Here is a 27,801-nt window from a genome sequence, read left to right as displayed (position 1 = left end):
CAAAATGCCGCCACCCCCCCAAACAAAAAACCACCCTCGAGAGCTGCCACTTTGGGTTTAATCCACATTTAATAGTGCCAGGACAGAGAAGGGTCGGGGGCCGCGCTCGCAGCCACCACCTCGTCACCCGCCGGCTGCCCCTGTAGCACCAGTAAAAAACCTTCAAAACTCCAAAAATAGGGATATAAAAATCCCACTATTTGAAAAAAAAAAAAACACCTTTTTTTTTGTTAGAAAAAGGGGAAAAATTAGGACCCACTGAGGGTTGGGGCTTGAGAGGGCTGGAGGAGCATCATGTAGGAGGGGGGGATAAATGGGGTCTGGAGAGAGGGCTAAAAAAAGGTGAATTCCCAAATTTTTGTTAAAAATCCCGATAAAAAAGGGAAAAAAAACCCCATTGGGTCCCAACCCGTATCAAAAATACCCGTGGGACGTCACCGGGCGTTCGCTGGAGGAAAGGGACCGCTGAGCCCAAAAATGCTGGTTGGGGGGTCTGAGCCCCCGTGTGCTGAGCTGGGTGGGTCGCTGCGGGCGGCCCTAAGTGCTGGTGGGGTGTCGGGGGGGCTCCTGCACCGCGACCTGCAACGGGACAGGGTGAGAGAGGGGGGAGCGGTGACAGGGGGGGCTCCAGCGCCTGGGGCATGGGGGGCTGCTGGCACCCCCAAACCGCGCCCCAGCCTGCGAGGGGCCCCCAAAGGAGCCCAGCACCATCCCAGGGCGAGCACCAGCATCTCCCTTCAACGGGGATGAGCCCAGCGCCATCCCAGGGTGAGCACCAGCATCTCCCCAAGCTACAAAGCACCCCAAAAGGTGCCCAGCACCATCCCCCAGTATCTCCCCAAGCTCTGAAGCACCCCAAAGGAGCCCAGCACCACCCCAGTGGAATACCAGCATCTCCCCAAGCTGGGCTGAGTCCCCAGAAGAGCCCAGCACCGCCCTACTGCGAGCACCACCCTATCCCCAAGCTCCGCAGCACCCCAAAAGGAGCCCAGCACCATCCTGCTGCAAGCACCACCTTCTTCCCAAGCTCTGAAGCACCCCAAAAGGTGCTCAGCACCATCCCCCAGCATCTCCCCAAGCTCTGAAGCACCCCAAAAGGAGCCCAGCACCATCCCCCAGTATCTACCCAAGCTGGGCTAAGCCTCCAAAAGAAGCCCAGCACCAACCCAGTACAAGCACCACCATCTCCCCAAGCTCCGCAGCACCCCAAAAGAGCCCAGCACCATCCTGCTGCAAGCCACGAGCCCATCACGGGAGCGGGCAGCACCCAGGGGTGCCCCCGCCGGCCCCCCACCTGCAGCAGGCGGCTGCCCAGCGCGTCCTCCAGCCGGCCCTTCTCCGCCGCGAGCCGCGGCGCATCCTCCTGCCTCTGCAGCTTCTCCCGCTCCACCTGCCCCGGGCACAGACGGGGGTGCTGGGCAGTGCTTCACACCGCTCCAGCACATCAAATATATATATAAAATATATAAAATACATATATTTAAGTGCATACAGCCTCCCTGCACGGCAGAGCAGCACACAGCATATACATAAAGCACATTTTATGCTTAGAAAATAATATTGCGCTATAAATAAGCCGAATTTAGGGCTTTATATTTGATTTGTGCCCAGTCCCGGTATCAAGGATGGTTTTTTGTGTCCCCAGGGGGGTGATGCTCTGCCCCAGGGGCACCCAAGGGTGCCACCAGCGGTCCCACCTTGTCCAGGCTCTTCTTCAGGGCGTCCTTGTCCTTCTCGAGGCGCAGGGCGAGGCGCTCGGCCTCCCGCTTCTCGGTCAGGGCGCGCTCGAGGCCACCCACCCGCTCCTGCAGCCCCCCGCAGGGGGTCAGCCAGGGCCCCCCCGTGGGGCTGCAGGGCGGGCAAGGGGGTGCTGGGGCTGTATGGGGGCCATAGGGTGGTGCAAGGCAAGGGGGGCTATAGGGTGATGCAAGGGGGGGCAATAGGGTCCTGGGGCTACATGGGGATCCATAGGGTGGTGCAAGGGGGGGGCTATAGGGTGCTGGGGCTATACAGGAGGTCAATAGGGTGATGCAAGGTGGGGGGCTTATAAGGTGGTGCAAGGGGAGAGAAGAGGGTGCTGTGGCTATATGGGGTCCATAGGGTGGTGCAAGGGGGGGCCTATAGGGTGCTGGGGCTATACAGGAGGTCAATAGGGTGATGCAAGGGGGGAAGGGCAATAGCTTGGTGCAAGGTGGGGGGCTTATAGGGTGGTGCAAGGGGAGACAAGAGGGTGCTGGGGCTATATGGGGTCCATAGGGTGGTACAAGGGGGGGCAATAGGGTGCTGGGGCTATATGGGGATCCATAAGGGGGTGCAAGGGGGGGTCCATAGGGTGGTGCAAGGTGGGGAGGCTATAGGGTGCTGGGACTGTATGGGGGTCTGTAGGGTGATGCAAGGGAGGAGGGCTCTAGGGTGATGCAAGTGGGGGCAATAGGGTTGTGCAAGGGGGGGCAATAGGGTCCTGGGGCTATATGGGAGGTCAATAGGGTGATGCAAGGTGGGGGGCTTATAGGGTGGTGCAAGGGACGACAAGAGGGTGCTGGGGCTATACGGGGTCCATAGGGTGATGCAAGGTGGGGGGGCCTATAGGGTGCTGGGGCTATACAGGAGGTCAATAGGGTGATGCAAGGGAGGAGGGCAATAGGGTGGTGCAAGGGGGGAGCAATAGGGTGCTGGAGCTATGTGGCGGTCCATAGGGTGGTGCAAGGGGAGAGAAGAGGGTGCTGGGGCTATATGGGGTCCATAGGGTGGTGCAAGGGGGGGCAATAGGGTGGGGCAAAGGGCAGCGGACGCGGGGAGCCCCCCGCCCCTCACCTCCCGCAGCACCCGCAGCTGCTCCCGCAGCGCCGCCTTCTCCTCCCGCGCCTCCGCCAGCGCCCGCCGCGCCACCTCCAGCCCCTCCTGGGGACAGGGGACCCCCGCGGTGACCCCGGGCAGAGGCACCCCGGGCCCCCCCCCCCGGTGCCCGCGCCCACCTGCAGCGCGCGGCGGTCGAGCTCGCCGGCGGCCAGCGCGCTCTGCAGCTGCAGCAGCCGCTCGTGGGCCGCGGGGCCCTCGGCCGCCGTCACGGTGGCGCCGGTGGCACCGTCCCGCGAGGCGCTCTGTGCCCCCGCGCCCAACCGCGCCATGGCCAGCTGCAGGGCGCCCGCGCGCTGCTCGCTGCGGGCCAGCTGCGGCCGAGAGGGGGGAAACGGAGGGAAATAAATGAGTGTGTAAATAAATATATAGAAATAAGTACGTGTAAATGTGTGTAAATAAATATAAGTAGATACATAAACATATGAATAAATAAATATATAAAATAAATAGATATCAATAAATATATAAAAATATATATACTAAAAATTATGGATAAGTATATATGGATAAATTATTAAATATATATATACAATAATAGAAATACAGAAAAATAAATATAAAAATAAAAATATAAAAAAAAATATATAAATAAATGTATAAAAATAAAGGTATAAAAATAACGGTATAAAAATAAATATATGAGAATAAATATGAGAATAAATATATATAAATAAATATATAAATATATAAATAAGTGTATAAAAATAAATACATATGGATAAATATATAACGGAATATAAGTAAATACATATATGAACAAATGTATACATATAAAAAGATATTTAAATAAATATATAAGTAAATATATATATAAATAAATATATAAATATATAAATAAAATATATATATAAGTAAATTTAGCTAAAATATATCAATAAATGTATATGGATAAAGATATAAATATATAAAAATATAAATATATGTACGTAAATATATAAATGTATAAAAATAAAAATATATGGATAAATATATAAATAAATGTAAGTAAATATCTATAAATATATAAATATATAAATAATGTAAATAGGAAATAAATAAATTTAGCTAAAATATATAAATAAATGTATATGGATGAATATATAAATATATAGAATATAAATATATGTACGTAAATATATAAATGTAAAAAAATAAAAGTGTATGGATAAATATATAAATATATACATATATTATATATATTATATATATAACATATCTGTATATATATATGTTATATATATACATATATACACATATATTTATTAATAAACATATTTAAATAAACGCGTATAGCTCCATACACGGTGCCTAAACACACACACGCGTCCATCACCTGCCCCTTCCCCCCGTGCCCACCTGCAGGCTCCGCTCCAGCGCCGCGACCTGCGCCCGCAGCGCCCGCCGCTCCCGCTCGCCCCGCCGCAGCGCCTCCTCCTGCAGCGCCAGCGCCGCCTGCGCTCCGCCCCGCTCCGCGCCGCGCCGGCCTGCCCAGCGCCCCGGGGTCAGCGCCGGGCGGGCACGGGGGGCGCGGGGAGCGCGGCAGCTTTACTGGGGTTTGGGGGATGCAGGGGGGTTTACTGGTGGTTACAGGGGATGCATCGGGGCTTTATCCATTTTATTGGGGTTTACAGGGGATGCAGGGGGGTTTACTGGGGTTTACGGGGATGCAGGGGGGTTTACTGGGGTTTATGGCAGATGCAGGGGGGTTTACTGGGTTTTATAGGGGATGCAGGGGGGTTTACTGGGGTCTACAGGGGATGCATAGGGGCTTTATCCATTTTATTGGGGCTTAGTGGGGATGCAGGGGGGTTTACTGGGGTTTTATTGGGGATGCAGGGGGGGTTTTACCAGTTTTATTGGGGTTTATGGGGGATGCAGGGGGTTTTTACCCATTTTATTGGGGTTTTGGGGGGATGCATGGGGGCTTTGACCAGTTTGACTGGGGTTTATGGGGCATGCACGGGGCATTTACCAGTTTCACTGGGGTTTACAGGGTCTGCACGGGGGGTTTTACTAGTTTCACTGGGGTTTTTCGGGGCTGCAGGGGGGTTTACTGGGGTTTATGGGGGCTGCACAGGGCATTTACCAGTTTTACTGGGGTTTACAGGGGATGCATGGGGGGTTTACTGGGGTTTATGGGGGATGCACGGGGGCTTTATCGATTTTATTGGGGTTTACAGGGGACATAGGGGGGAATTTACCAGTTTCACTGGAGTTTATGGGGGATGCATTGGGAGATTTAACAGTTTTACTGGGCTTTATAGGGGATGAAGGGGGGTTTTACCAGTTTCATTGGGGTTTTAGAGGGGATGCGGGGGGGGGGGTTACCAGTTTTATTGGGGTTTACAGGGGATCCATAGGGGGTTTTACCAGTTTTACTGGGGTTTACTGGGCATGCAGGGGGGTTTTACCAGTTTTATTGGGTTTTAGGGGGGACGCAGGGGTCTTTTACCAGTTTTACTGGGGCTTATGAGTGATCCACAGGGGGTTTTACCAGTTTTACTGGGGTTTACTGGGCATGCAGGGGGGGGTTTATTGGGGTTCAGGGGGTTTGCAAGAGAGGTTTTCCCAATTTTACCAGGATTTTAGGGCTGGGCATGGGGGAAATCCCACCGAGCATCCTACAGTCGCAGGCAGCAGCATTACCCGCCTGTGCCTCAGTTTCCCCAAACGCCCTTGCTCGCCGGTGAAGCTCCAGCACGGGACAAATCACCCTGAACCCCCCGATTTGGGGGAAAGCACCCCAAAAAAATAAAATCCCCATCACCTTCCTCACTTTCAGCCACCAGCTTCTGGAGCTGCTGCGCCCGCGCACTGGCGTTGTCCCGCTCCTCCTCGGCCTCGGCCAGCCGCCGGCCCAGGCTGCCCACCTGCACCCGCAGCTCCTCCTGCGGCGAGAAAACGGGGTGAGAAAGGGGCTTTTTGGGGACGACGAGGAGGGGAGGGGAAAGGGGGGGACGTACCCGCTCCCGCTGCGTGTCCTGCAGCTCGCGGAGGAAATCCCGCAGGGCTGCCTGCACCGCCTCGGGCTCGGCGCCCGCGTCGGGGTCTGGGGATGAGCCGGGGCTCCCCGACCCCTCCAGTCCCCCACCTGTATGGGGACAAAGTGGGTGACACTGGGACAACGGGGTGCAGAAGCCAAGGAGGATCGTGAGCTGGAGCAGGAGGCACCCATGGGATAAGAGATGGAACAATGGGGTGATGGGGGACCCAAGGGATGGAGTAATGGGGTGATGGGGAACCCCAGGGATGTAAGAGATGGGGCAAAGGGGTGACGGGGGACCCCAGGGATGCAGGGGATGGAGCAAAGGGGTGATGGAGATGCAGGGGATGGAGTAATGGGGTGATGGGGGACCCCCAGGGATGGAGCAATGGGGTGATGGGGACCCCAGGGATGGAGCAATGGGGTGATGTGGGACCCCAGGGATGCAAGAGATGGGGTAAAAGGGTGATGGGGACCCCGGGGATGCAGGGGATGGAGTAATGGGGTGATGGGGGACCCCCCAGGGATGGAACAATCGGGTATGGGGACCCCAGGGATGGAGCAATGGGGTGATGTGGGACCCCAGGGATGTAAGAGATGGGGCAAAGGGGTGATGGGGGACCCCCAGAGATGGAGCAATGGGGTATGGGGGACCCCCAGGGGTGCAGGGAGTGGAGCACCCCAGCTGGATGCACCGCAGCAGGCTGCACCCCCTTCCCCTAAGCAAGGCCCGGGGCACCGGGGGTCCCCGGGGCCTCTCACCCTTGCCCGGGGAGCCGGCCCGCGCCCGGCCGATGCCCATGGTGCGGCGGAGGGCGGACTGGATGCCTCCCAGGCGGGTTTCGGCAGCGCGGCGCAGCGCTTCGCCCCGCACCAGCTCGGCCTCCAGCCCCTGCGCCCGACCCTCGGCCGCGCTCAGGCGCAGGCTCAGCTCAGCCGCTTCGTCCCGCGCCGCCTCCACCTTGAGCTGCAGGTTGCGGGCATCCGCCAGCAGCTTCTTCTCGTTGCCGCGAGCCTCCTCCAGGCTGTGGGCCAGCTCCTTCTCCCGCTGCCGGAATTCATCCTCCATCTCTGAGAGCCGCCGCTGCAGGTGCTGGAGCTGGGGAGGGGAGAGAAAAGGGGGTGATGGGGACAGTTGGGGTGTAGGGTGAGCAGAAATGGGGTGCAAGGGATGGAGCAGAGGGTGATGGGGGACCCCAGGGATGAAGCAATAGGGTATGGGGGACCCCAGGGATGGAGCAGTGGGGTATGGAGGACCCCCAAGGATGCAAGGGATGGAGAAATGGGGCAATGGGGATGCAGGGGATGGAGCACTGGGGTGTAAGGGAGCCCCAGGAATGGAGCAATGGGGTATGGGGGACCCCCAGGGATGCAGGAGATGGAATAATGGGGTATGGGGTACCCCAAGGATGCAGGGGAGGGAGCAATGGAGTATGGGGGACCCCAGGGATGCAGGGGAGGGTGCAGGGGAGGGAGCAATGAGGTATTAGGGACCCCCAGGGATGGAGCAATGGGGTATTGGGGACCCCCAGGGATGCAGGGGACACAGCAACAGGGTGATGGAAGACCCCGAGGGATGCAGGGGATGGAGCAACGAGGTACAGGGGACCTGCAGGGATGTAAGAGATGGAGCAACGGGGTGATGGGGAGCCCCAGGGATGCAGGGGACAGAGAGGTGGGGTGATAGGGACACCCAGGGACACCAGGCAGAGAGCAATGGGACAAGGGGGACGCAAGGGACCCCCAAGGATGCAGGGCAGAGAGCTGTGGGGCGATGGGGACATACAGGACCGAGCAGTGAGGTGATGGGGACACTCAGGGACATGGCATCAAGCAACGGAGTAGCAGGGACCCCCAGGGATCCCCAGGGACACGGGATACCAGTTATAGGGTGACAGGGATGCTTGGGGACAAGAGGCACCGAGCTACGGGGTGAGGGGACAGGGGCACCCAGATACGCAGGGCACGGAGCCGCGGGGTGACGGGGACGCTGCGGGATACAGGTCACTGGAGACCCCGGGGACCCCCCACCTCCTTCCTGGCGGCCTCCGTGCCAGCCTCGCTCTCGGCCACCCTCTGCCTGAGGCCGAAGGCTTCGCGGCGGCTCTCCTCCTCGCGCCGCTCCTCCAGGGCCACGCGCACCTGCAGCTCGCCCACCTCCTTGCTCCTCTTGCTGTTCTCACTGTCCAGGTCCTTCATCTGCCCCAGGAGGAGACGGGGGGTGGTTTGAGGGCACCCCAATAAAGGGGGTGTGGTGGTGGTGGTGTTCCCACCATCCTCCTCCTCCTCACGTGCCGGCGCAGCTCCTGCAGCTCGCGGCGGGCATCGAGGCGGGCGCGCTCCAGCTCCCGCAGCGCGGCCCGCAGCTCCGTCACCTCCCGCTCCGCCGCCGCCCGCCCGGCCTCCGCCAGCGCCCGCCGCTGCTCCTGCTCCTCGCCGGCGTGCTGCAGGCTGCGGGGATGCAGGGCTGGGGTCACCCCCCCATCCCCGAGCATCTCCCCACCTTGGGGACCCCCTCCCAGGTATCACCCCCCCACAGGGCAGCCCTCACCCTGATCGCTGCCACCCTAAAAACACCCCCTCTGTCCCCTCTAAGGTGCTGCCCCAGCCCAAGCACCTCTCGCCTCGGGCATCGCCCCTGTCCCAAGGACCTTGCTCCAGTGCATCCCCCCAGCCCCGAGCATCCCCCTGGCCCCAAACGTCCATCCTGTGTCCCCAGCATCACCCTGACCCTGAGCATCACCCTCCACTGCCCCACAGACCTCCCAACTTGAGCATCATCCTTACCCCAAGCCTCACCCCAACCCCGAGCCTCACCCTAACCCTGAGCATCACCATCCAAGGTGCTGCATCTACCCATGCAAGTGCCAACTTGGACATCCCCTTCTCCCAGGCATCACCCTTGTCCCAACCATCGCCCTCCAAGACATCGCACCATCCCCTGCATCTCCCAACTTGGGCATCTCCTTGTCCTGAGCATCACCCTGACCCTGAGCATCACCCTCCAAGGTGCTCTATCACCCCATGTAGGTCCCAACTTGACCATCCCCTTGTCCTGAGCATCACCCCAACCCCGAGCATCACCCTCCAAGGTGCTGCATCACCCCATGCAAGTCCTAACTTGGACACCCCTTTCTCCCAAGCATCACCCTCCACGTCACCGCACCACCCCACAGATCTCCTAACTTGACCATCCCCTTATCCTGAGCATCACCCTGACCCCAAGCATTGCCCTGACCCAGAGCACAACCCTCCAAGGTGCTGCATCACCCCATGTAAGTCCCAACTCGGACATCCCTTTCTCCCAAGCATCACCCTTATCCCAAGCATCACCCTCCAACGCATCACACCACCCCATAGATCTCCTAAGTGGAGCATCCCCTTGTCCTGAGCATCACCCTGACCCCGAGCATCGCCCACCAAGGCATCCCACCACCCGCTGCATCTCCCAGCTTGGACATCCCCTTGTCCTGAGCATCCTCCAGCCCCGACCCTCACCTGATGCGCTCGCCCTCGGCACGCCGCAGCGCGGCCCGCAGCTCCTCGTTGGAGCGCCGCAGAGCCTCCTTCTCCCTCGCCTCGTCCCCCAGCGCCCGCCGGGCCTCCTGCGCCTCGCGCCACTGCGCGTCCCGGCCCTCCCGGCTCTCCCGGGCCTCCCGTTGAGCCTCCAGCAGCTCCCGGCGCCTGGCCGCCCGCGCCTCCGCCACCAGCCGCAGCTGCGCCCGCGCCTCCTCTGCCTGCAGCCGGGGTGGCCGGAGTTTAGGGGGGATATTTGGGGGTGGGGTGAGTGGGAAAGGGGTTTTGGGGGGGATTCACCTCTCGCAGGGCACCATCCCGCTGCTTGGCCGCCGCCGCCGCTTGCTCGCGGAGAGTCTTCGCCTCCCGCTCGTGGGCCGCTGCCGCCTCCTCCACCTGCGCCCGCAGGCTGCGCAGCTCAGCAGCCAGGCTCTGTCGGGAGAGGGGGGCACGAAGCCCTGAGGCCCCCCCCAGCCCGGTGGTGTGGGGGGGGTCCCGAGGAGGGGGGCATCGCGATGGGGCTGGTGTAGGGATGGCGATGGGTGTGGGACCCGAGCGTCCCCATCGCCAAGGGTGCTTGGAATGGGGAGATGGAGAGGCTGCAAGAAGGGGGGGGTATTGGGGGGTGTTGCAAACAGGGGGGGTGTAAGGGGGGCTTGGAAGGGCGGGTGAGACTTAGTCGGGGACACAGGGGACACACAGGCATGGGGGTTTGCTATGGGGGGGACACAGGGGACATGCAGGCATGGGGGTTTGCAATGGGGGGGACACAGGGGACACCCAGGCATGGGGGTTTGCAAAGGGGGGGCCATAAGGGACACCCAGGCATGGGGGTTTGCAAGGGGGGGCCATAAGGGACACCCAGGCATGGGGGTTTGCAGCTGTGGGGGGACGTAGGGCTCTGTACCATTCTGGGGGGGTCCCAGGACACCCCCCCCCCACCCACCTGCTCCTTCTCCTGGTGGCCGGTGACCTCGCGCCGCTGCTGCTCGAGCTTGGCCGTGGCCTCGGCCAGGCTCCGCTGCAGCCCCCCCAGCGTCTCAGCCAGCGCCGCCCGCTCCTCCTCCTGCAGCGCCAGCGCCTGGGGGGGGACACAGCTCAGCTCAGGGTGGGAGGGGGACACGGGGACGGGGTAGGGGGACACCGGGGACACCCACCTGCTGCTTCTCGCTCTCACGCTGCCGCCGCGTGGCCGCCAGCTCTGCTGCCAGCTCCTCCTGCTCCCACGCCAGCCGGCCCCGCTTGGCCTCCAGCTCCTCCTGCTCCCCCCCAAAAATCAGTATTGAACCCCAAAAATCAGCATCATGCCCCAAAAACAAGCGTTGTGACCCCAAAATCAGCATCCCCCACCCACCTTCTCGCGCTGGAGGCGGTCGAGCTCCTTGCGGTGCGCATCGCGGGCGCTCTGCAGGGCCGCTGTCACTGCCGCCGTCTCGGCCGCCGCCACCGCCTCGCGCCTCGCCCGCAGCTCCTGCTCCCGCTCCAGCCGCGCGGCGCCCAGCTCCGCTGCGGGGACCCCAAAGTCACGGTCAGTGGGGACCCCCCCCGAGGAGGGCAGTGAAGTGACAGGAGCAGGGACGTGGAGGGGGGACACGGTGGCGGAGGGTTTGTTGTGACCCTGTTGCAGGTGGATGGGGATGGATGGGGGAACAGGGAGGGATGGGCATGGAGATGAGGATGGATGGGGATGGAGAGGGGTGGATAGGGAGGATGAGGATGGAGACAGAGATGAAGGTGGGGATGAATGGATGGTGATGAGGTTGAAGATGGAGATAGATGAAAATGGGGATGAAAATGAAGATGAAGATGAGGATGAAGACGGAGATGAAGAGAGAGATGAAGAGGGAGATGAAGAGGGAGATGAAGAGGGAGATGAAGAGGGAGATGAAGAGGGAGATGAAGAGGGAGATGAAGAGGGAGATGAAGAGGGAGATGAAGAGGGAGATGAAGACGGAGATGAAGACGGAGATGAAGACGGAGATGAAGACGGAGATGAAGACAGAGATGAAGACGGAGATGAAGACGGAGATGAAGACAGAGATGAAGACGGAGATGAAGACGGATGGGGATAGAGAGGGATGGATGGGGATTGGGATGACAATGATGATGGATGAAGATGGGGATGAGGAGGAATAAGGATGGATGGGGATGAGGATGAACAGAATAAAGATGGAGATGGATGAGGATGAAGATGGAGATGAAGATAGGGATGCATGGGGATAGAGAGGGATGGATGGGGATGAGGATGAAGAAGAGAATGAAGATGAGGATGAAGAAGAAGATAGGGATGGATGGAAATGAAGAGGGATGGGGATGAAGATCGGGATGGACAGGGATGGGGATGAAGATGGGGATGGATGAGGATGGGGAGGAATAGAGATGGATGAGGATGAAGGTAAGGATGCATGCGGAAGAAGATAGAGATGAAGATGAGGATGGATGGGGATGAGGATAAAGATTGGGATGGATGGGGATGAGGGTGGAAATGGATGGGGATGAGGATGGAAATGGATGGGGATGAGGATGGAAATGGATGGGGATGAGGATGGAAATGGATGGGGATGAGGATGGAAATGGATGGGGATGAGGATGGAAATGGATGGGGATGAGGATGAAGGTAAGGATGCATGGGGAGGAAGATGAACATGGACAGAGGTAAATGGGGATGAGGATGAAGATGAGCATGGGTGAGGATGGTGATGAGGACGGCTGGGGATGGCCGGGGTCAGGAGCCCTCACCCTCCAGCGCCTCCTTGGCCTGCAGCAGGGTCCGGCCCTCCGCCTCCAGCTGCTGCCTGCGGGTGTTGAGCTGGGCGAGCCGCTGCTGCAGCTGGAACATGCTGCTCTCCAGCCCCTCCTTCTCCGCCCTGCCAGAACACCGCCCGCCACGCTGCCCACACCGGGGTGCAGGGTGGGGGGAGACACCCACCCACCCACCTGTGCCAGCACCCACCTGAGCTCAGCTGCCTCCTGGGCCCGATCCTGGCCGTGGCGCTGGGCGGTGGCGAGCTGGACGGCCAGGCTGGCCCCCTCCTTGGCCAGCCCCTCGCGCGCCCGGCTCAGCCGCAGCAGCTCCCCCCGCAGTCGCTCCTGCTCTGCCCGCGCCTGTGCCAGCGCCTCGCCCGCCGCCCCCTGCTCCCGTGCCGCCTGCCGCACCACCACCCCATCACCCACCCAGCCGCTCACCTGCCCCACGCGTCCTCCCAGTTACCCTGGGCACCATCCCCAGCCCTCCCAGTTGCCCCATGCACCATACCAGGTGCCCCGTGCACACTCCCAGTTACCCCTGGCACCCGCCCCATCCCTCCCAGTTGCCCCCTGCACCATCCCAGTTGCCTGATACCCTCTCCCAGTTACCCCTGGCACCCACCCCATCGCTCCCAGTTGCCCTGTACCCCCTCTCAGTTACCCGTGGCACCCTCCCCATCGCTCCCAGTTACCCCATGCACCACCCCACTTGCCCTGTACACCCTCCCACTTACCCCCGGCACCCTCCCCACACTCCCAGTTATCCCATGCACCACCCCAGTTGCCCCGTACACCCTCCCAGTTCCCCCTGGCACCCTTGCCATCCCTCCCAGTTACCCCTGGCACCCACCCCATCGCTCCCAGTCGCCCTGTACCCCCTCCCCATTCCCCCGTCCCCCCTCCCCACCCCTCCCCGTCACCCACCTGCCCCAGGTGCTGCCGCAGCCGCAGGTGCTGGCCCCGCAGCACCCGCAGCTCGGCCCGCAGCCCCCGGCAGCCCTCCTCGGCCTCCCTGCGGGCCCGCTCCAGGGCCTGCCGCTCGGCCGCCCCGGCCCGCTGCCCCTGCTCCAGCTGCCCCCGCAGCAGCGCCAGCTCCTGCCCCAGCTCCCCGAGCCGAGCACGGCCGCTGTCCCGCTCCCCTTCCAGCCTCGCCAAGCTCCGGCTCAGCTCCGTCTTCTCCCTGGACAGCGCGGCCGCCAGCTCGCTCGTCTTGGCCAGCGCGTCCCGCAGCCGGGCCTCCTCAGCCTGCGCCGCCTGCTGAGCCGCCGCCAGCGCCCCGCAGCTGCCCTGCGCCTGGGGGTGGACACAGAGTCACAGAATCAGCCAGGTTGGAAGAGCCCTCTGGGATCATCGAGTCCAACCGTTGCCCTGACACCACCATGGCAACTAGACCAGGGCACTAAGTGCCATGTCCCGTCTTGTCTTAAACCCCTCCAGAGATGGTGACTCCACCACCTCCCTGGGCAGCCCCTTCCAATGGCTATTGACCCTTGCTGAGAAGAAATGCTTCCTAATGGCCAACCTGAACCTCCCCTGGCCAAGCTTGAGGCTGTGTCCTCTTGTCCTATCGCTGGTTGCCTGGGAGAAGAGGCCGACTCCCACCTGCTACAACCTCCCTTCAGGTAGTTGTAGACTGCACTAAGGTCACCTCTGAGCCTCCTCTTCTCCAGGCTAAACACCCCCAGCTCCCTCAGCCGTTCCTCGGAAGTCAGACCCTCCAGACCCTTCACCACCTTGGTTGCCCTCCTCTGCACTCGCTCCAACACCTCAACATCTCTCTTGAAGTGCGGGGCCCACAACTGGACACAGGATTCAAGGTGCAGCCTCACCAGTGCCGAGTACAGAGGGACGATCCCTTCCCCAGACCGGCTGGCTACACTAGTCCTGATAGAGGCCAGGATGCCATTGGCCTTCTTGGCCACCTGGGCACACTGCTGGCTCACGTTCAGCCGGCTGGCGATCAGCACCCCCAGGGCTCTTTCTAACCACTCTTCCCCCAGCCTGTAGCGCTGCGGGGGGTTGGTGTGGCCCAAGTGTAAGACCCGGCACTTGTTCTTGTTGAACCTCACGCCGTTGGTCTCGGCCCATCGATCCAACCTGTCCAGATCCCTCTGTAGGGCCTTCCTGCCCTCCAGCAGATCCACACTCCCACCCAGCTTGGTGTCATCTGCACATTTACTGAGGGTGCACTCGATCCCTACGTCTAGATCATCTATAGAGATATTGAACAGCACCGGCCCCAGAACTGAGCCCTGGGGGACACCGCTAGTGACCGGCCGCCAAGCGGTCACTGAGCAGGTCACTTTGCCATAGAAGGAGATCAGGTTGGTCAAGCAGGACCTGACTTTCATGAATCCATGTTGGCTGGCCCTGATGAACGGGCTTTTTACTGACACGAGGGGTAGGGGGGGCTCGGTGCGGGGCCTGCGGGGCCCAATGAATGGGGGGACCCAGGGCAGACGGGGCACAGGCTGCTTGGGGTTGCACCCACTGCTCGGGGGTCGCACGCTGCAGGGGGTGCACCCGTTGCAGGGTAGGGGGATCAGGGACCCACCCACCTTGCTCAGCGCCTCGGCCAGCGCCTCCCGCTCGCCCCGCGCCACCTCGGCCTCCAGCGCCGCCCGGCTCAGCGCCTCCCGCGCCTCCAGCAGCTCCTGCTGCACCCCGGCCCGCTGCGCCTCCAGCTCCTCCACCTGCTGCTGGCTGCCGGCACCCACCGAGGGGCTGGGGCACCCGCTCGCGGCAGGGGCTGCAGCACCCGCTATCTTGCACCATCCCAGTTACCTTGTACATGGTCCCCACCCCTCCCAGTTACCCCGTGCACCCTCCCAGTTGCCCCATGCACATGCCTCATACCTCCCAGTTGCCCCGTGCACCTTCCCAGCTGCCCTGTGCACATGCCCCATATCTCCCGGTTACCTCGTGCACCCTCCCAGTTGCCCTGTGCATCCTCCCCACCCCTCCCAGTTGCCCCCTGCACCATCCCAGTTGCCCTATGCACTCTCCTAGTTACCCCACGCACCCTCCCCACCCCTCCCAGTTACCCCAGCACCCGCCAGTTCCCCGGGTGTCCCCCCCCTGTGCCCCCACCTGCGCTCCAGCTGCTGCCGGGTGGCCTCGGCGGCGCAGGCGGCCTCATCCCGGGCCTCCTCCAGCCCCTCGCCCCGGCGCTGCAGCTGCGCCCGCTCCTGCTGCAGGGCACCCGCCCGCTGCTGCTCCCCCGCCAGCGCCTCCTCCGCGCGCTGCCGCTCCCTGCCCACGGACGGACGGACACGGGTGGGTGGACAGACGGGGTGATGCTCACAGGTGGGTGTGTTGGAGGGAGGGAGGGATGCACAGGGATGCGTGTGGACAGACGTAAACGTACAGGGATGGATGGACAGACGGACAGGATACAGGGGGACGGGCATTTGGGGACAGACGGACAGAGAGATGGGTCAGGATGCAGAGGGATGGACACACAAGGATGCAGAGGGACAGAGGGACATGAGGATGCAGAGGGACACACGATGCAGAAGGACAGAGGGACACGCAATGCAGAGGGATGGACGGACACGAAGCAGACGGACAGATGGACATGAGGGACAGACGGACACAAGATGCAGAGGAACACAAGGATGCAGAGGGACAGACGGACACGCGATGCAGAGGGACAGAGGGACACGAGGGACAGAGGGACAGACAGACACACAAGGATGCAGAGGGACAGGGTGACACACGCCGCAGCCACGCAGGGATGGCCCGAGCCGGGGACGGACGGACAGACGGACAGCGGGTACCTGCGCAGGCCCTCGCCCTCGGCGCGCAGCCGGGCCACCTCGCGCAGGGCCTCATCCTGCGCCTGCCGGCAGCCCCCGGCCTCGGCGCTCAGCTCCTCCAGCCGCCGCTCCAGGCCCCCCAGCCGCCGCGCGCTGTCCCCCAGCTCCCGGCGCAGGCTCTCGGCCACCTCCCGGCTGGCATCCGCCTGGCCCCGGGCCTCCTGGGGTGGAGGGGGGGACAAGGAGGGGGGTCAGCGTTCATCATCATCATCATCCTCCTCATCCCGCACCCCTCGGTGCTCACCTGCAGCTGGAGGCGGCGGCGGTGCAGGGCGGCGTGAACGGCGGGGAGAGCGGCGCCGGGCGAGAGGCTGCGGTGAGGGGAGACGGGGGGACACGGGGGGGACTCCGGGGGTGGTGGTGGGTGCTCGGGGTCATCTGCCAGCACCGCCTGTGAGGGGGAGAGGGGAGAGTGTTACCGGGGGGAAACTGAGGCACGGGGGGGAACTGAGGCACGGGGGGGGGAAACCTGAGGCGGGGAGGGGGGAAACTGAGGCACGGAGGGGAAACTGAGGCAGGGAGGGGAAAACTGAGGCACGGGAGGGGAAAACTGAGGCGGGGAGGGGGGAAACTGAGGCGGGGAGGGGGGAAACTGAGGCGGGGAGGGGGGAAACTGAAGCAGAGAGAGGGGAAACTGAGGCACGTGGGGGAAACCGAGGCAGGGAGGGGGAAACTGAGGCGGAGAGGGGGAAACTGAGGCATGGGGTGGGGAACTGAGGCACGGGGTGGGGAACTGAGGTGGGGGGTAACAGGGAGCCCCCAGCACCTGGGTGACATCCTGCAGCATCCGACGCAGCAGCTCCACCTCGCTGCGCAGAGCCTCCACCTCCGCTGGCGACGGCTCCTGGGCGCGCTGGGCCTCCTGCAAAGCCCATCGGTGTGGCGTCGGGCACGGCCGGCATCACCGTGCCCCAGCACACATCATATATCACACCCCGGTGTGTATTGTGCCCCAGTGTGCATCGCACCTTGGCACGCACCCTCGGCCCCCCAGGCTCAGCACCCATCCCACCCCAAACCACTCACCAGGCTTGCCAGCTGCAGGCTCAGCGCCTCCACCTCTCGCTCCTTCTCCCCCTCCTCAGCCTGCAGACGCTCCAGGGCCGCCGTCAGCTCCGCCACCCTGCACCCAGACAGGGGGGGCAGCACCCTGTCACGCCCTGTACCCCCCAAAAAAAAAACCCCACCACCCAACCCCAAACCCCTCCGGTACCTGGCACCAAGGGTGGCTTTCTCCAGGTCAGCGTCACGCGCCCGCGCCGCCAGCTGCTGCTCCAGCTGTGCCAGCTGTGCGGCCTGCCGCTCCCGTGCCACGCCGGCGTGGCTCTCGGCCAGGCGCAGGTTGGCAGCCAGGTGAAGGCAGGCGGCGTGGGCGGCCCTGCCCGTGCGCGACGCCTCGTGCCTCAGCTCCGACAGATCCCTGCGGCGGCGGAGGGAAGGATTGGACCCGGCCGTCCCTTGGGAACCCCTCAGGGAGCTTTAGGGACCCCCCTGACCTCTCGGTGGTGGCTTTCATCTCGCCGAAGTGCCGCCGGAAGGCCACCACTTGTCTCCAGAGGGTCAGCAGCCGGCTGTGCTCGTTGCTGAAGTAGGTGTTGAAGGACTGGCCCAGGGACGGAGCGGTGTCGGTCCCAGCTGGGGACCCACCGGGTGCAGGGGTCCCTCGCCATGCGGCCACCTCTGCCTTGTACCCCCTGGCAGCGTCCCCCCCTCCTCATCCCTCTCTCCCTTTGCTCCCCAAATCTCCACACGACTCCCCCACGTGCTGCCTCTCCCCTGCTTCGCAACCCTCAGCCCCCCACCCCAATTCCCTTCCACCCTGCACGGAGAGGGACGGGGGACGCATCTCCCTGCCCCACATCACGTGCCACATCCCCTGAACCCCCAAATTCTTCTCCGTGCAAGGTCCCCCATGGCCCCACACCCCTCCCCGGTGATCCTGCATCCCTCCCCGTGCCACATCCCCACATCCCTCTGCCCTACATCGCCCTCCCACCACGTGCCCCATCCCCTGCACCCCCAAATTCTTCATGCAACATCTTCCATGGTCCCACATCCCTCCCCATGGTCCCACATTCCTTTCCATGCCACATCCCCGCATCCCCCTGCCCCGCATCGCCCTCCCACAACGTGCCCCATCCCCTGCACCCCCAAATTCTTCATGCAACATCTCCCATGGTCCCACACCCCTTTCCATGCCCCATCCCCTGAACCCCCAAATTCTTCTCCATGCAACATCCTCCACAGTCCTGCATCCCTCCCAGTGGTCTCACAACCCTCCCCATGCCACATCCCCACATCCCTCTCCCTGCTACCTGCCCCATCCTGCTCCCTGCCATATCCCAGGCCCCCCACAACCCCGGGGCCCCCCCAAACCTCCTCCTCGCGCCTCCACTCCGCTTCCCGCTGCTCCAGCTCATCCCGTGCCCGCGCCCAGTCGGCCGTCAGCTTTCGGATGTCCTCGCTCAACGCTGCATTGGCCACGTTGGCTTGTTCCAGCTGCTCCCGCAGCATCGAGTTCACCTGCACCAGGCTGCTGCTCCTGTCATGGGGGGGTCACACACAGCCAGAGCATCACCCCACAGTGGGGGGATCCCACAGCTCCCCAGGGACCCCCCGCCGCTCACCTCTGCTGCTCCTCTTCCAGCCGGATCAAGGCGTTCTCCAGCTCGTTGCTGCTCTCCTCCTCCGGCTGCGAGCTGCTTGCATCCAGCTGGCTCTGCAGGGACATCAGCCCACTCAATGTCACCCTGATTTGTGGGGGTTCAGGGCTGAAGGACCCCCCCAAAACCATCCCTCACCGTCAGCCTCTCCTGCTCCAGCTCCGTCGCCTTCTCCAGCAGCTGCTGCTCCACTTCGCCGCATTTCTTCTTATACTGCAACACCTGGGTGGAAGGAACAGGGTGGGTGACACTGAAAAGAGGGTCCCCAAAATGGCCCCTCTGTCTCCCCAGGAAGGATTTACCTTGGCTTGGAGCTTCTGCACCAGCTGGGCTTGCCGCTGCTGGCCCTCCTGGTACGCCTGCAGCTTGCGCTTGTAGGCGGCTTGTTCCTCCTCCAGCAGCCGCCGCAGGTCGATGTTGTGCTGTGCCAGGCTCCGGCTCTCCACCGTCTCCCGCTCACCCGTCTCCAGCCGCAGGGTTTGCTCCAGCTGGGATGGGGAGGGGGGGATGCGGGAGACCCAGGACACCCCACCACCACCCATCGGGATGCTAAACCCCCCCCCCCCCAGCACCCACCGAGCATCCTCTGACTTCACTTGCAACACCCCATCCCAAAGCCACCGCTTCAGGGTGGTCCTACAGTAAATCCCCACCACATTCTGCATCCCCCTCCTCTTTGCACACACAGGGAGGGGATTAATAGGAAATTTTGGGGGTGCTTTTCAAAATAACCCAACTTGGAATCTGGGGGTTCAGCAAAGCCCCATCCCGGGCTGGCTGATGGATACGGGGTGGCGATTCCCCCCGGGGGAACTATCAAATATTTTCCTGACATTTGCTTTTTTTTTTTCTTTGTAAATAACCAGGCACAGAGGGGCTGCCCCCCAAAAAACCCGTCGGCCCCTCGATTCAGGCCTCTCCAGGAGCCACGTTCAGCATTTGGCTGCTGCCCAAAGCGCTTTTTAATTCCCCCGTTGCCACGGCAAAGGGATGCAAAGGCAAGGGATGCTGACGGGGGGCTCCCTGCTTCCTGAAAAGCAGCGGGATAAATAAAATATAGATGGCGGGGGGGGATGCTTTGTGCGTCCAGCAGGACAAGCCCCGGCAAGCCCGGACGGGTCCAGACATGGCATTGTCATTCCCATCACCAGGGAGCATCTCCTGCTCCAAGCACGTGGAATGCAAAGGTTATGGCTTGCACCACCTTGATTTTGGGGTTAAAACGGGTGGGTTTGGGTTCAACCAGATGGTGACTTACCCGCTCGCTGATGGCATTGTACTTGATGGCCAACTCATCGCGTTCGGCCCGGCTCTGAGCCAGCAAATCCTCGACCCGCGACAGCTCCTGCTGCAGGATGCGGTTCTCCTCCTGGAGGGACAGCAGCGAGGACATGGCCCCCGCCACGGCTGCTGCGGGATGGGGACAGGAATGGGGCTCAGGGCGGCTCCACGAAGCAGCGGGACAGGGATCCAGGCCCGAGACAGGGAACCATGCCCGGGACAGGGATCCAGGCCTGGGACAGGGATCCAGGCCCCGGGCCGGGGATCCAGGCCCCGGGCCGCGGATCAGGCCCCGGGCCGCGGATCAGGCCCCAAGATGGAGCCAAGATGCCCTTTGCCTGCCAGAGCTGCTTTGTTCCTTTGGCAGGGAAAGGGGCTGGGCTGAGCCTTCCCCACACGCTTGGCCCAGGCCATGAAAAGCATTTTTCCACCCCCAGCAGCAAATGCTTCGCCCTGTGTGACTCAGATACGCCGAGCGACGCAGCTTGCAACCGAAAAACTGCTGCAGATTCATGCTTGCGATTGCAAAACCGCTGCAAATTTGCACTCACGATCACAAACCCGCTACAGATTTGCGGCTGCAATCACAAAACCGCTTCAGATTTGCGTTCGCAATTGCAGGATCGCTGCAGGTTCACAGCTGCAATTACAAAACAGCTGCAAATTTGCATTTTAGATCACAAAACAGCTGCAGATTTGCAGGCTCCAATCGCAAAACTGCAGCAAAATTGCAGTTGCAGGCCCAAGACCACTACAGACTTGCAGCTGCGATCACAAGAGTGCTGCAGATTTAGAGCTGCAATCACAAAACTGCTGCAGATTTGTTTGCGATCACAAAACCAGTGCAGATTTACAGCTGCAACTGCAAAACCACCACAAATTTGCAGTTATGAAGACAAAACTGCTGCCAATTTGTGTTCGCAGTCACTAAAACCGCTGCACATTTGCAGCTGCAATCATAAAACCGCTGCAGATTTACAGTTGCAGTCACAAGACCGCTGCAAATTCATTTGCGATCACAAAACCACTCAAGATGTATAGTTACAATCATAAAACTGCTGCAGATTTATAGTTATGATCACAAGAGCGCAGCAGATTTGTGCTTGCAATCACAAAACCACTGCAGATTTACAGCTGCAATTGCAAAACCACCACAAATTTGCAGTTATGACAAAACTGCTGCCAATTTGTGTTTGCAGTCACTAAACCATTTCACATCTGCACCTGCAATTGCAAGAGCGCTGCAGATTTATAGTTGAAATTGCAAAACTCCTGCAGATTTATAGTTGCAAACGCAAAACCGCCGCAAATTTGCAGTTGCAGTCACAAAACTGCTGCAAATTTGTGTTTGCAGTCACGAAACCGCTACAGATTCATAGTTGCAATCGCAAAACTGCTGCAGATTTATAGTTGCCACCACAGGACCACTGCAGATTTGTGCTTGCAATCACAAAACCAGTGCAGATTTACAGCTGCAACTGCAAAACCACCAGAAATTTGCAGTTATGGTCTCAAACCTCTGCAAATTTGTGTTTGCAATCACAAAACCGCTGCAGATCTGCAGCTGCCATCGCAAAACCACTGCACATCCGCGGCTGCCATCGCAAGAGCGCTGCAGATTTATAGTTGCAGTCACAAGACGGCTGCAAATCTGTTTGCGATCACAAAACCACTGTAGGTTTATAGTTACGATCACAAAGCCGCTGCAGATTTAGAGTTATGATCCCAAGAGCGCTGCAGATTTACAGCTGCAATTGCAAAACTGCCACAAACTTGCACTTAGGATCACAAGACCGACGCCAATTTGCGTTTGCAGTCGCGAAACCGCTGCGGATTTGTGTTTGCAGTCTCCAAACTGCTGTAGATTTGCAGTTGCCACCACAAAACCGCTGCACGTTTGCGTTTGCAACCACAAAAGTCCCCTTTATGCTCACAAAACCGGTGGCCAAAGTGCCATTTGCAATGGCAAACCCGCCGCTTCCCCCTGCGCCGTGGCTCCGTGGCTGCTCCCGCGAGAGCAGCGGTGGAAGTGGGGGGGGGACAGGGACACCCACCTCAACCACAACCTCCGCTTCACTCATGGGCTCCCCCGAGCCCTGCGCAGCCCCTCACCGTGGCCTCCTCACCCCGAAGCTCCTCGCTGGGATTTTTGGGGCTCCCTGTTCTGAGCTTGTCGCCTGCGAACGGAAAACGGATGCGTGGTTGGGATTAGCCCGAAATCCTCATCTTCTTCCCCCTCCGGGGACCCTCCTCTTCCTGGCCACCTCGGGGGTCCCGACGCCTCCGGTGAGGCCGCGAGCAGCAACACTTTACCATCCACCACCAAAAATAGCACTGAATATTCCCCCCCCCCGCCCAAGCAGGGCTTTGTAAATAAAACCAACCGACGAGGCTCTCGGCGAGAGGAGAATGAGAAAAATCAAGGAAAATATAAAAAACCACCAGTGCCTGATGCTTCCCTGTGCCCAAAACGGGTGGAAATGCACTTACTTTGCTGTGCTGGCCCCCCCCGGGCAGGATGGTGCTGGCTCCCACTGGGGAAAGGAGCTCCTTGGAGGGAGTAAGCCAGCCCTTTTCGTTAAATCCTCGCCTTCGTTAAGCTCATTAAAACCCAGAGGGCTTGCTCTGGCAGGAAAAGCTTTGGGGTGGAGCGTGCCAGGGTTGCTACAGGACAAAGTGGCATTAAACTCCCCCGGGGATGTGTCCCCCCCCACGCCAGAGCCTCCGCAGCCACCCCAGGGCAGAAAATTTTACACCCTGGGGTAATTAAGGACTATTTGCCCCCATCCCAGCAGGGAAAACTGCTGGTAAATCCCCAAGCCGAGCTCTAAATCCCCGTGCCGGGGGCTGGAGGCATCCTGTCCCCGAAATAAATCACGGATCCGACACCAAGCCACCCCCCAGGGAGGGTCGGGGTCTCCCAGCCACTCTCTTCCCCACCCCACAGCCCAGGAAAACACCCTCTCTCCTCCCCAAGAGCCACAGATAAACAGCGAGTGGGAGACACGAGCAGCTGGGATCAAGGATTTACAGCACCTCTGGTCCCTCCGGCCAAGGGGGAGCTGCCTCGAGGTCCCCCCAGGGCTTTGGGGAGACACAAAATTCATTTTTTCCCCCCCATTTCTTTCCTTACCTTCCCCTCCTGGAGCCCTTCACAACCATAAAACCACTGCTAAGCAACAAGCCTCTGTTGTGCTTCGCTGCCCGACAGAGTCTCCTCGACACCAGCAAGGAGGGGGAACCACAAAAGCTCATCACAGCCTCTCCGAGCCCGCACGGGGTGGGGTAAAAAAAAAAAATTCCTATTTGGCATCAAAAAAACCCCATTTTATTATTCATTTTGAAGCATTACATCTCTCACCTGGGTTTGCACGCTCGCTGCCAGGCAATGTTAAGCTCTGAAACCCAAATTCTCATCATCATCCAGTTGGAAATGGAAATAATAAAAATCCAAGGCACCAAAAAAAAATACAAGCAGGACTTTGTACAGCGAAAGGCTTTACTATAAATAGGTAAGAAAATATTTATTTGTCTAAAGAGGAATCTCAACCCCAGCTCTGTCAAAGAGACCGACTCCGTTCTGTCCTTCATTGCATATAGCGCTTCATAAAATGTCCCTGAAAGAAGTAAAAATCTGTCTTCAAAAGAGAGGAGGGAAAAAAAACAAACTTCCCACAGCAAGAAATGAGGAATCTCAGCATCGGAACGCAGCGATTCGGCTCCCCCACCTCCCACATCAGCGCTCAGGAAAATAAAAGGGGCGACGCTCGGCATCTCAGCAGGGTTTCGCAGGCAAGATATCTCCAGGAGGACGCTCCCCGGTGAGGGAAGGATTTATCCAGTCCAAATATGCAAGAAGAAAGTCTCCGAGGAGGCTCCATCACACAAACCTTTAGTGAAAACTACCTTAATTAGGGCAGCGCTGTGAGCAAGAGTCCTCCTGCTGCGAGCACTCGCTCACCCCCTCGTTATCAAGGAGAGGTGACGAAGCTGGCGGCTTTTTTTTGCAGAAAAGAGGTTTGCTGCGATCCAGGTAGAAAATAAAAGGCCCCTGACGCGGAGGGTGCTGGTGTGGAGTGTTTAAGGCACGTGTTCAGTTGCTCTCTGGCACTTATTGCAGCGTTTTGATGCTGGGAGGGGGGATTTAAGGGCAGGAGCGGGGTGTCCCGAAGCCCCTGCTTTGGTCCTGAAGGAATCGCGACGATCCCAGCACAGACTAGGGGCTGGGGTCAGAATTGAACCCAGCCTGCGTTCGCCTGAGTCTGGTTAGAAGCCGACCTGAACAGAGAGAAAAAGAGGGGAAAAAAAGAGGTTTTAGACATTGAAAGGGATTGTGGAACGCGAGGAGGGAGCTGGGCAGCCACAAAGGGGTCCTCTGGGGTCACCTCAAAACTCTCCCTGCTGCGTAGAGCGGCAGGGGGAAGACAGGGAATGCTGCCAGCACTGGGAGGAGGAGGAAGGCAGCGCCCACGGAGCTGCACTGAACTCGGGGAATCTGCAACACACAAACCCCACGCAGCCTCACCCCGAAGCTTTGGCGAAGTCTCCCCAGACATCGGCAGCGGAGGCAGAAGAAGCAGCAGCGGGCTGAGGCCAGGACAAGAGGGCGTCTGTCAGCAGCCAGGAAAGTCAGGAAGAGAGAAAACAAACACCAGGAGTTATTTCCCACCTTATTCCCAGATTCCCCCTCTTTTTTCCCAACTTTGATGGACAGAAGTGATTCTAAAGAGCTTTAGGGTCATCACGGACCTGTGATGGGGGTGCCCGGGAGCTGGGCGGGCGCAGAGAGCGAAGACGGTCGCTCTCCTGAAGGACAAACTAGAGATTTTCCTCCAGGAGGTGGTGGGAGCAAGCTCAGGCCCCCAGGACCCATGGGACGCGGTCTGGTGTTCCCCGTTGCTCCTTCCTTTTTCTTAATATTCTGAAAGAAGAGAGGGAAATTTGGGTGGTATCACGTTTAAATCCAGAGCCAGAGCGTGATTCCTCCCAGTCACAGCTCGCAGGAAGCCAAATTGCTTTATTCTGGGGGAAAAAGATGGCTGCATGGTGACATCCCAAGGCTGGCGCAGCAAAAAGGGTCAAACCAAGGATGTTTTGCCCCACAAATCCCCACCACGAACCCACAGAACTGTAACAAATCATTGCACGTGGTTTTATCACGCAGGGCTCTCTGCCAGGCTTCCCCCCACACGGGGATTTCGGGGGCAAAGGCGCCGCTTCCTCCTGCGCCACCCAAAAGGGAAGGTCGGGAGCTGATTTAGCCACAAAAGCCCCTCACCGCTATGTTGAGTTTGATGGTTTGCCCTTCCTTGAAGCCCAGGTCCAGTTTGGGTCCCTGATCGGGGTTCTCAGCCTGTCTGGCCAGCTCGCTCTGCTGCCTCACCCATCTGCAGGAATTAAATAAGCAGAAAAGAACACGTCAACCACCAGCCTGAGGCCCTCATGGACAAATCCTGCCCAAAATCATCCCCTCTGCCGGGCAGCAGCTCTTTAAAGGTGCTGGATGTGATCTGAGACCTCATCAACCAGAGCGATGGGCTACGGGCAGCGCCAAGGGAATGATTCCTACGAGTGGCTCGAGCCACACGGATCCTCCAGTTGGCACCGCACCCCATCCCGCCCCAAAGCCCCGCTCCCTGCCAGAGGCTGGAGCAGCATCCCAGCCTCTCAGGAGCAAGCCCTTCCCGGTGGCACGTGAAGAAATGAAAAGGAATTAGGGAATTTGCCCAATTTTGGACTGGGAAGCCCAGTTTGGGGGGCTGCTGGGGAAGATTTGAGACAGGGAGAGGTGCCTGCACAGAGAAACAGGCGTCTCCACCTCTTTACACCACGCTTGCTCGCTCAAGCCCGACAAGAGCTCAGAGTTTCCTCTCCCCCACTGTTTCTGGTGGGCACCTGCAAAAAAAATCGAGCTGAGAGGACACAAGGAGAGGCCTGAACTCACTTAAAATGGTCTTGGAGAGCCACGTTGAAGTCAAAAGCATCCCCTCGGTCGACAAAGCCAACTCCGATGAAAGCACGGCGGCCTGGGGAAGGAGGAAGAGGAAGGACTGGAGTCACAACCCGGCAGAGGAAGAGGAGGGGACAGCCCATCCCACACACCCCAGTGCCTGCTGCCTCCTCCAGCTGGAGCTGGGACTCTGGAGACTGAAATATGGGACTGGTGAGATCTTTAGTTCACTGGTTGCACACGCAGGGTGGCACAGTGGCAACAATCCTGCGCAGAGAAGCTTCCTCACGCTAACACCGAGCAGCAAAATTAAACTGTTTTTATTCCAGTTGAAGGACAGAGCGCAGCCGGCGCGTGGGAGCGAGACAACGCGTCCCTTTGCCACTGTACGCAGGGAATATTCAGCCCTTGAAAGCAGGAATCCTTCCCAAATCAGAGCAGCAACGGCACTAAAGACTTCCTGAGGAGCTTCCCCCCGTGTATCACGACGTACCGTTCTCGTCTTCGATGCGGATGACAAAATATCTGCTGGAGTCCGTCACGCTCTCCACGGCGATGCCAGGGAACTGCTCCACCGGCGCCTGGGCAAAAAGTTCTCCTGAAAAAAGAGAAAGAGGAGCGGGTTAACAGCAGGGCCTCTGCGCCGCCTGCCTCCCCACAGAGGCACAGAGCTGTCGCCTTCCCCCCTCCTTACCCGAGGTCTTGTCCTCCAGCTTAATGAAGGCGACCTTGCCCTTGGCCGTGATGCGCAGCCTGCCGCTCCACGCCGGCTGGTCCAGCTGCCACTCCGCAGCTCTGGAGAAAAAGAGGAAATGGCGACTGACTTCTGGTCTATTTTAACGCCCCCATAACACAGCACAGAGCTCGTCTGCTCGACTCCCCTCGTTAACGCTACCGAAGCGGCGCGAGCGAGAACCCGCTCGCACCCGCGCTCGCTGCAGGACGAGGTAGATTCATGGCGACGCCTCTGCTTTCGCCCCAAACCAGCCTGGCCCCCCTGCAAAACCAGGTGTTGAGTCCCAGCGGGGATGGGGCGAGGTTGCACAAGAGGTTTCGCTTCCCTCTCCGCAGGCTCTCCAGCTCGAAAGCAGTTTCTCAGTGTTTTAGCTACAGCCTGGCTCTGCCTTCAGCCCAAGCTGAGGGCTCACGGGCGAGAGGCCCCAAAATACACAGAGGGAGGGAGAACCCGTGCTGGGGGCAGAGAGACCTCAGGAGCGGCAGGCCTTGCTGCCCCAGAGCGAGGGGCAAACCCCCCACACCCCACGGGGAGGGGGCAAACCCCACACACCCCATAGGGAGGGGGCAAACCCCACACATCCCCATGACAGGAGGGACAGACACCCTCTGGGGAGGGAGGGGACAGGCGCCATGTCACCCCAAGGCGGGGGCAGAAGACCCTCGCAGCGGGACAGGGCCCAGGGGAGAGGGGCAGGCCCCACCTGTAGCCGCGGTTGGAGGCCCGCGGCGGCACCCTGTAGACGTGCACCGCCGGCTTCACGCACAGCACCGCCTCGTACTCCTCCTCCTCCGCCGCCATGGCCGCCATCGCGGCGGAACTCCGCCCACCGCCGCTCTAGCCCCCCCCGCCTCGATGGTCCGGCCCGCCTCCATGGTACCGCCCCCCTGTCCCCAGCCGGGGCGAAAGGGGAGGGGAAAGAGGGGAGGTGCTTCCGCACCCGCCGCGGCGCCCCCTAGCGGGCGGGAGGCTCCGCTGCAGGGAGTTGGAGCGGGAACTGGTCCCAGTGGGCTGCTGGAACTGGGAACCAGTACGCGGCCGCACAGCGCCAGCTCCCAGGCCCGGCTGCTCCTGCAGCACCTTTCCTCCCCGCTTAGCAACTCCAAGTCACTCAATGTCCCCTTTTTTCCTGATTTCACATTAAAAATAAATATTAAAATAAGAATTAAAAGGGATTCAGGGCCTGTGGGAGCTGCCAGCGCACCCTGAGCCCTCCTCGCCTCAGCCAGAGGCACCCCAACACCCTCTGCCCACCTTCTCTGGTGGCT

At 59.9% G+C, this 27,801-nt stretch overlaps 2 protein-coding genes across 5 annotated transcripts; both read right to left on the bottom strand.

The window, feature by feature from the left end:
* Positions 1 to 46: 46 nt before the first annotated feature.
* CROCC (ciliary rootlet coiled-coil, rootletin) lies at positions 47 to 22,416 on the bottom strand. Of its 4 annotated transcripts, none has more exons than XM_068414616.1 (34): positions 22,338 to 22,416; positions 21,902 to 22,024; positions 19,825 to 19,976; positions 18,869 to 19,054; positions 18,705 to 18,788; positions 18,531 to 18,622; positions 18,280 to 18,445; positions 17,400 to 17,506; positions 17,117 to 17,323; positions 16,930 to 17,026; positions 16,670 to 16,765; positions 16,148 to 16,294; positions 15,865 to 16,064; positions 15,176 to 15,337; positions 14,644 to 14,788; positions 13,010 to 13,378; positions 12,291 to 12,484; positions 12,077 to 12,204; positions 10,692 to 10,843; positions 10,495 to 10,599; positions 10,284 to 10,418; positions 9,638 to 9,769; positions 9,320 to 9,558; positions 8,113 to 8,272; positions 7,853 to 8,020; positions 6,584 to 6,920; positions 5,802 to 5,929; positions 5,606 to 5,726; positions 4,195 to 4,322; positions 2,976 to 3,170; positions 2,815 to 2,901; positions 1,698 to 1,805; positions 1,295 to 1,390; positions 47 to 579 (listed from the first exon to the last, which is right to left on the bottom strand). In XM_068414616.1, the coding sequence occupies exons 3-34, from the start codon at positions 19,957 to 19,959 to the stop codon at positions 538 to 540; spliced, it is 4,848 nt and encodes a 1,615-aa protein (XP_068270717.1). In that variant the 5' UTR covers positions 19,960 to 19,976; positions 21,902 to 22,024; positions 22,338 to 22,416; the 3' UTR covers positions 47 to 537. The 4 variants fall into 4 exon arrangements, with proteins under 4 accessions (XP_068270717.1, XP_068270720.1, XP_068270719.1 ...); XM_068414619.1 differs by having other exon boundaries at positions 5,615 to 5,726; XM_068414618.1 differs by having other exon boundaries at positions 10,495 to 10,596.
* Positions 22,417 to 23,328: 912 nt separating this feature from the next.
* NECAP2 (NECAP endocytosis associated 2) lies at positions 23,329 to 27,355 on the bottom strand. Its single transcript, XM_068414819.1, has 8 exons — positions 27,237 to 27,355; positions 26,492 to 26,592; positions 26,291 to 26,395; positions 25,792 to 25,873; positions 25,126 to 25,234; positions 24,597 to 24,768; positions 24,373 to 24,457; positions 23,329 to 24,125 (listed from the first exon to the last, which is right to left on the bottom strand). Exons 1-8 carry the CDS (start codon positions 27,341 to 27,343, stop codon positions 24,077 to 24,079), a joined length of 810 nt encoding a protein of 269 aa, XP_068270920.1. The 5' UTR covers positions 27,344 to 27,355; the 3' UTR covers positions 23,329 to 24,076.
* Positions 27,356 to 27,801: the final 446 nt, after the last annotated feature.

This window comes from Nyctibius grandis, chromosome 17, assembly GCF_013368605.1.
Source record: "Nyctibius grandis isolate bNycGra1 chromosome 17, bNycGra1.pri, whole genome shotgun sequence".
Classification (NCBI taxonomy): Eukaryota; Metazoa; Chordata; class Aves; order Nyctibiiformes; family Nyctibiidae; genus Nyctibius; species Nyctibius grandis.
The sequence above is the reverse complement of the archived record's forward strand: the minus strand, read 5'-3'. Positions and strand labels throughout refer to the sequence as shown.

Coding starts and splice junctions, on each gene's coding strand:
- CROCC (XM_068414616.1), bottom strand. CDS start 19,959: ATGTCCTCGCTGCTGTCCCTCCAGGAGGAGAACCGCATCCTGCAGCAG. Junction 6,921..7,852: donor CGGAGGCCGCCAGGAAGGAG/GTGGGGGGTCCC, acceptor TCCCCTCCCCAG/CTCCAGCACCTGCAGCGGCG. Junction 2,902..2,975: donor TCGACCGCCGCGCGCTGCAG/GTGGGCGCGGGC, acceptor CCCTGTCCCCAG/GAGGGGCTGGAGGTGGCGCG.
- NECAP2 (XM_068414819.1), bottom strand. CDS start 27,343: ATGGCGGCCATGGCGGCGGAGGAGGAGGAGTACGAGGCGGTGCTGTGC. Junction 26,396..26,491: donor GCTGGAGGACAAGACCTCGG/GTAAGGAGGGGG, acceptor CTCTTTTTTCAG/GAGAACTTTTTGCCCAGGCG. Junction 25,235..25,791: donor GCTCTCCAAGACCATTTTAA/GTGAGTTCAGGC, acceptor TAATTCCTGCAG/ATGGGTGAGGCAGCAGAGCG.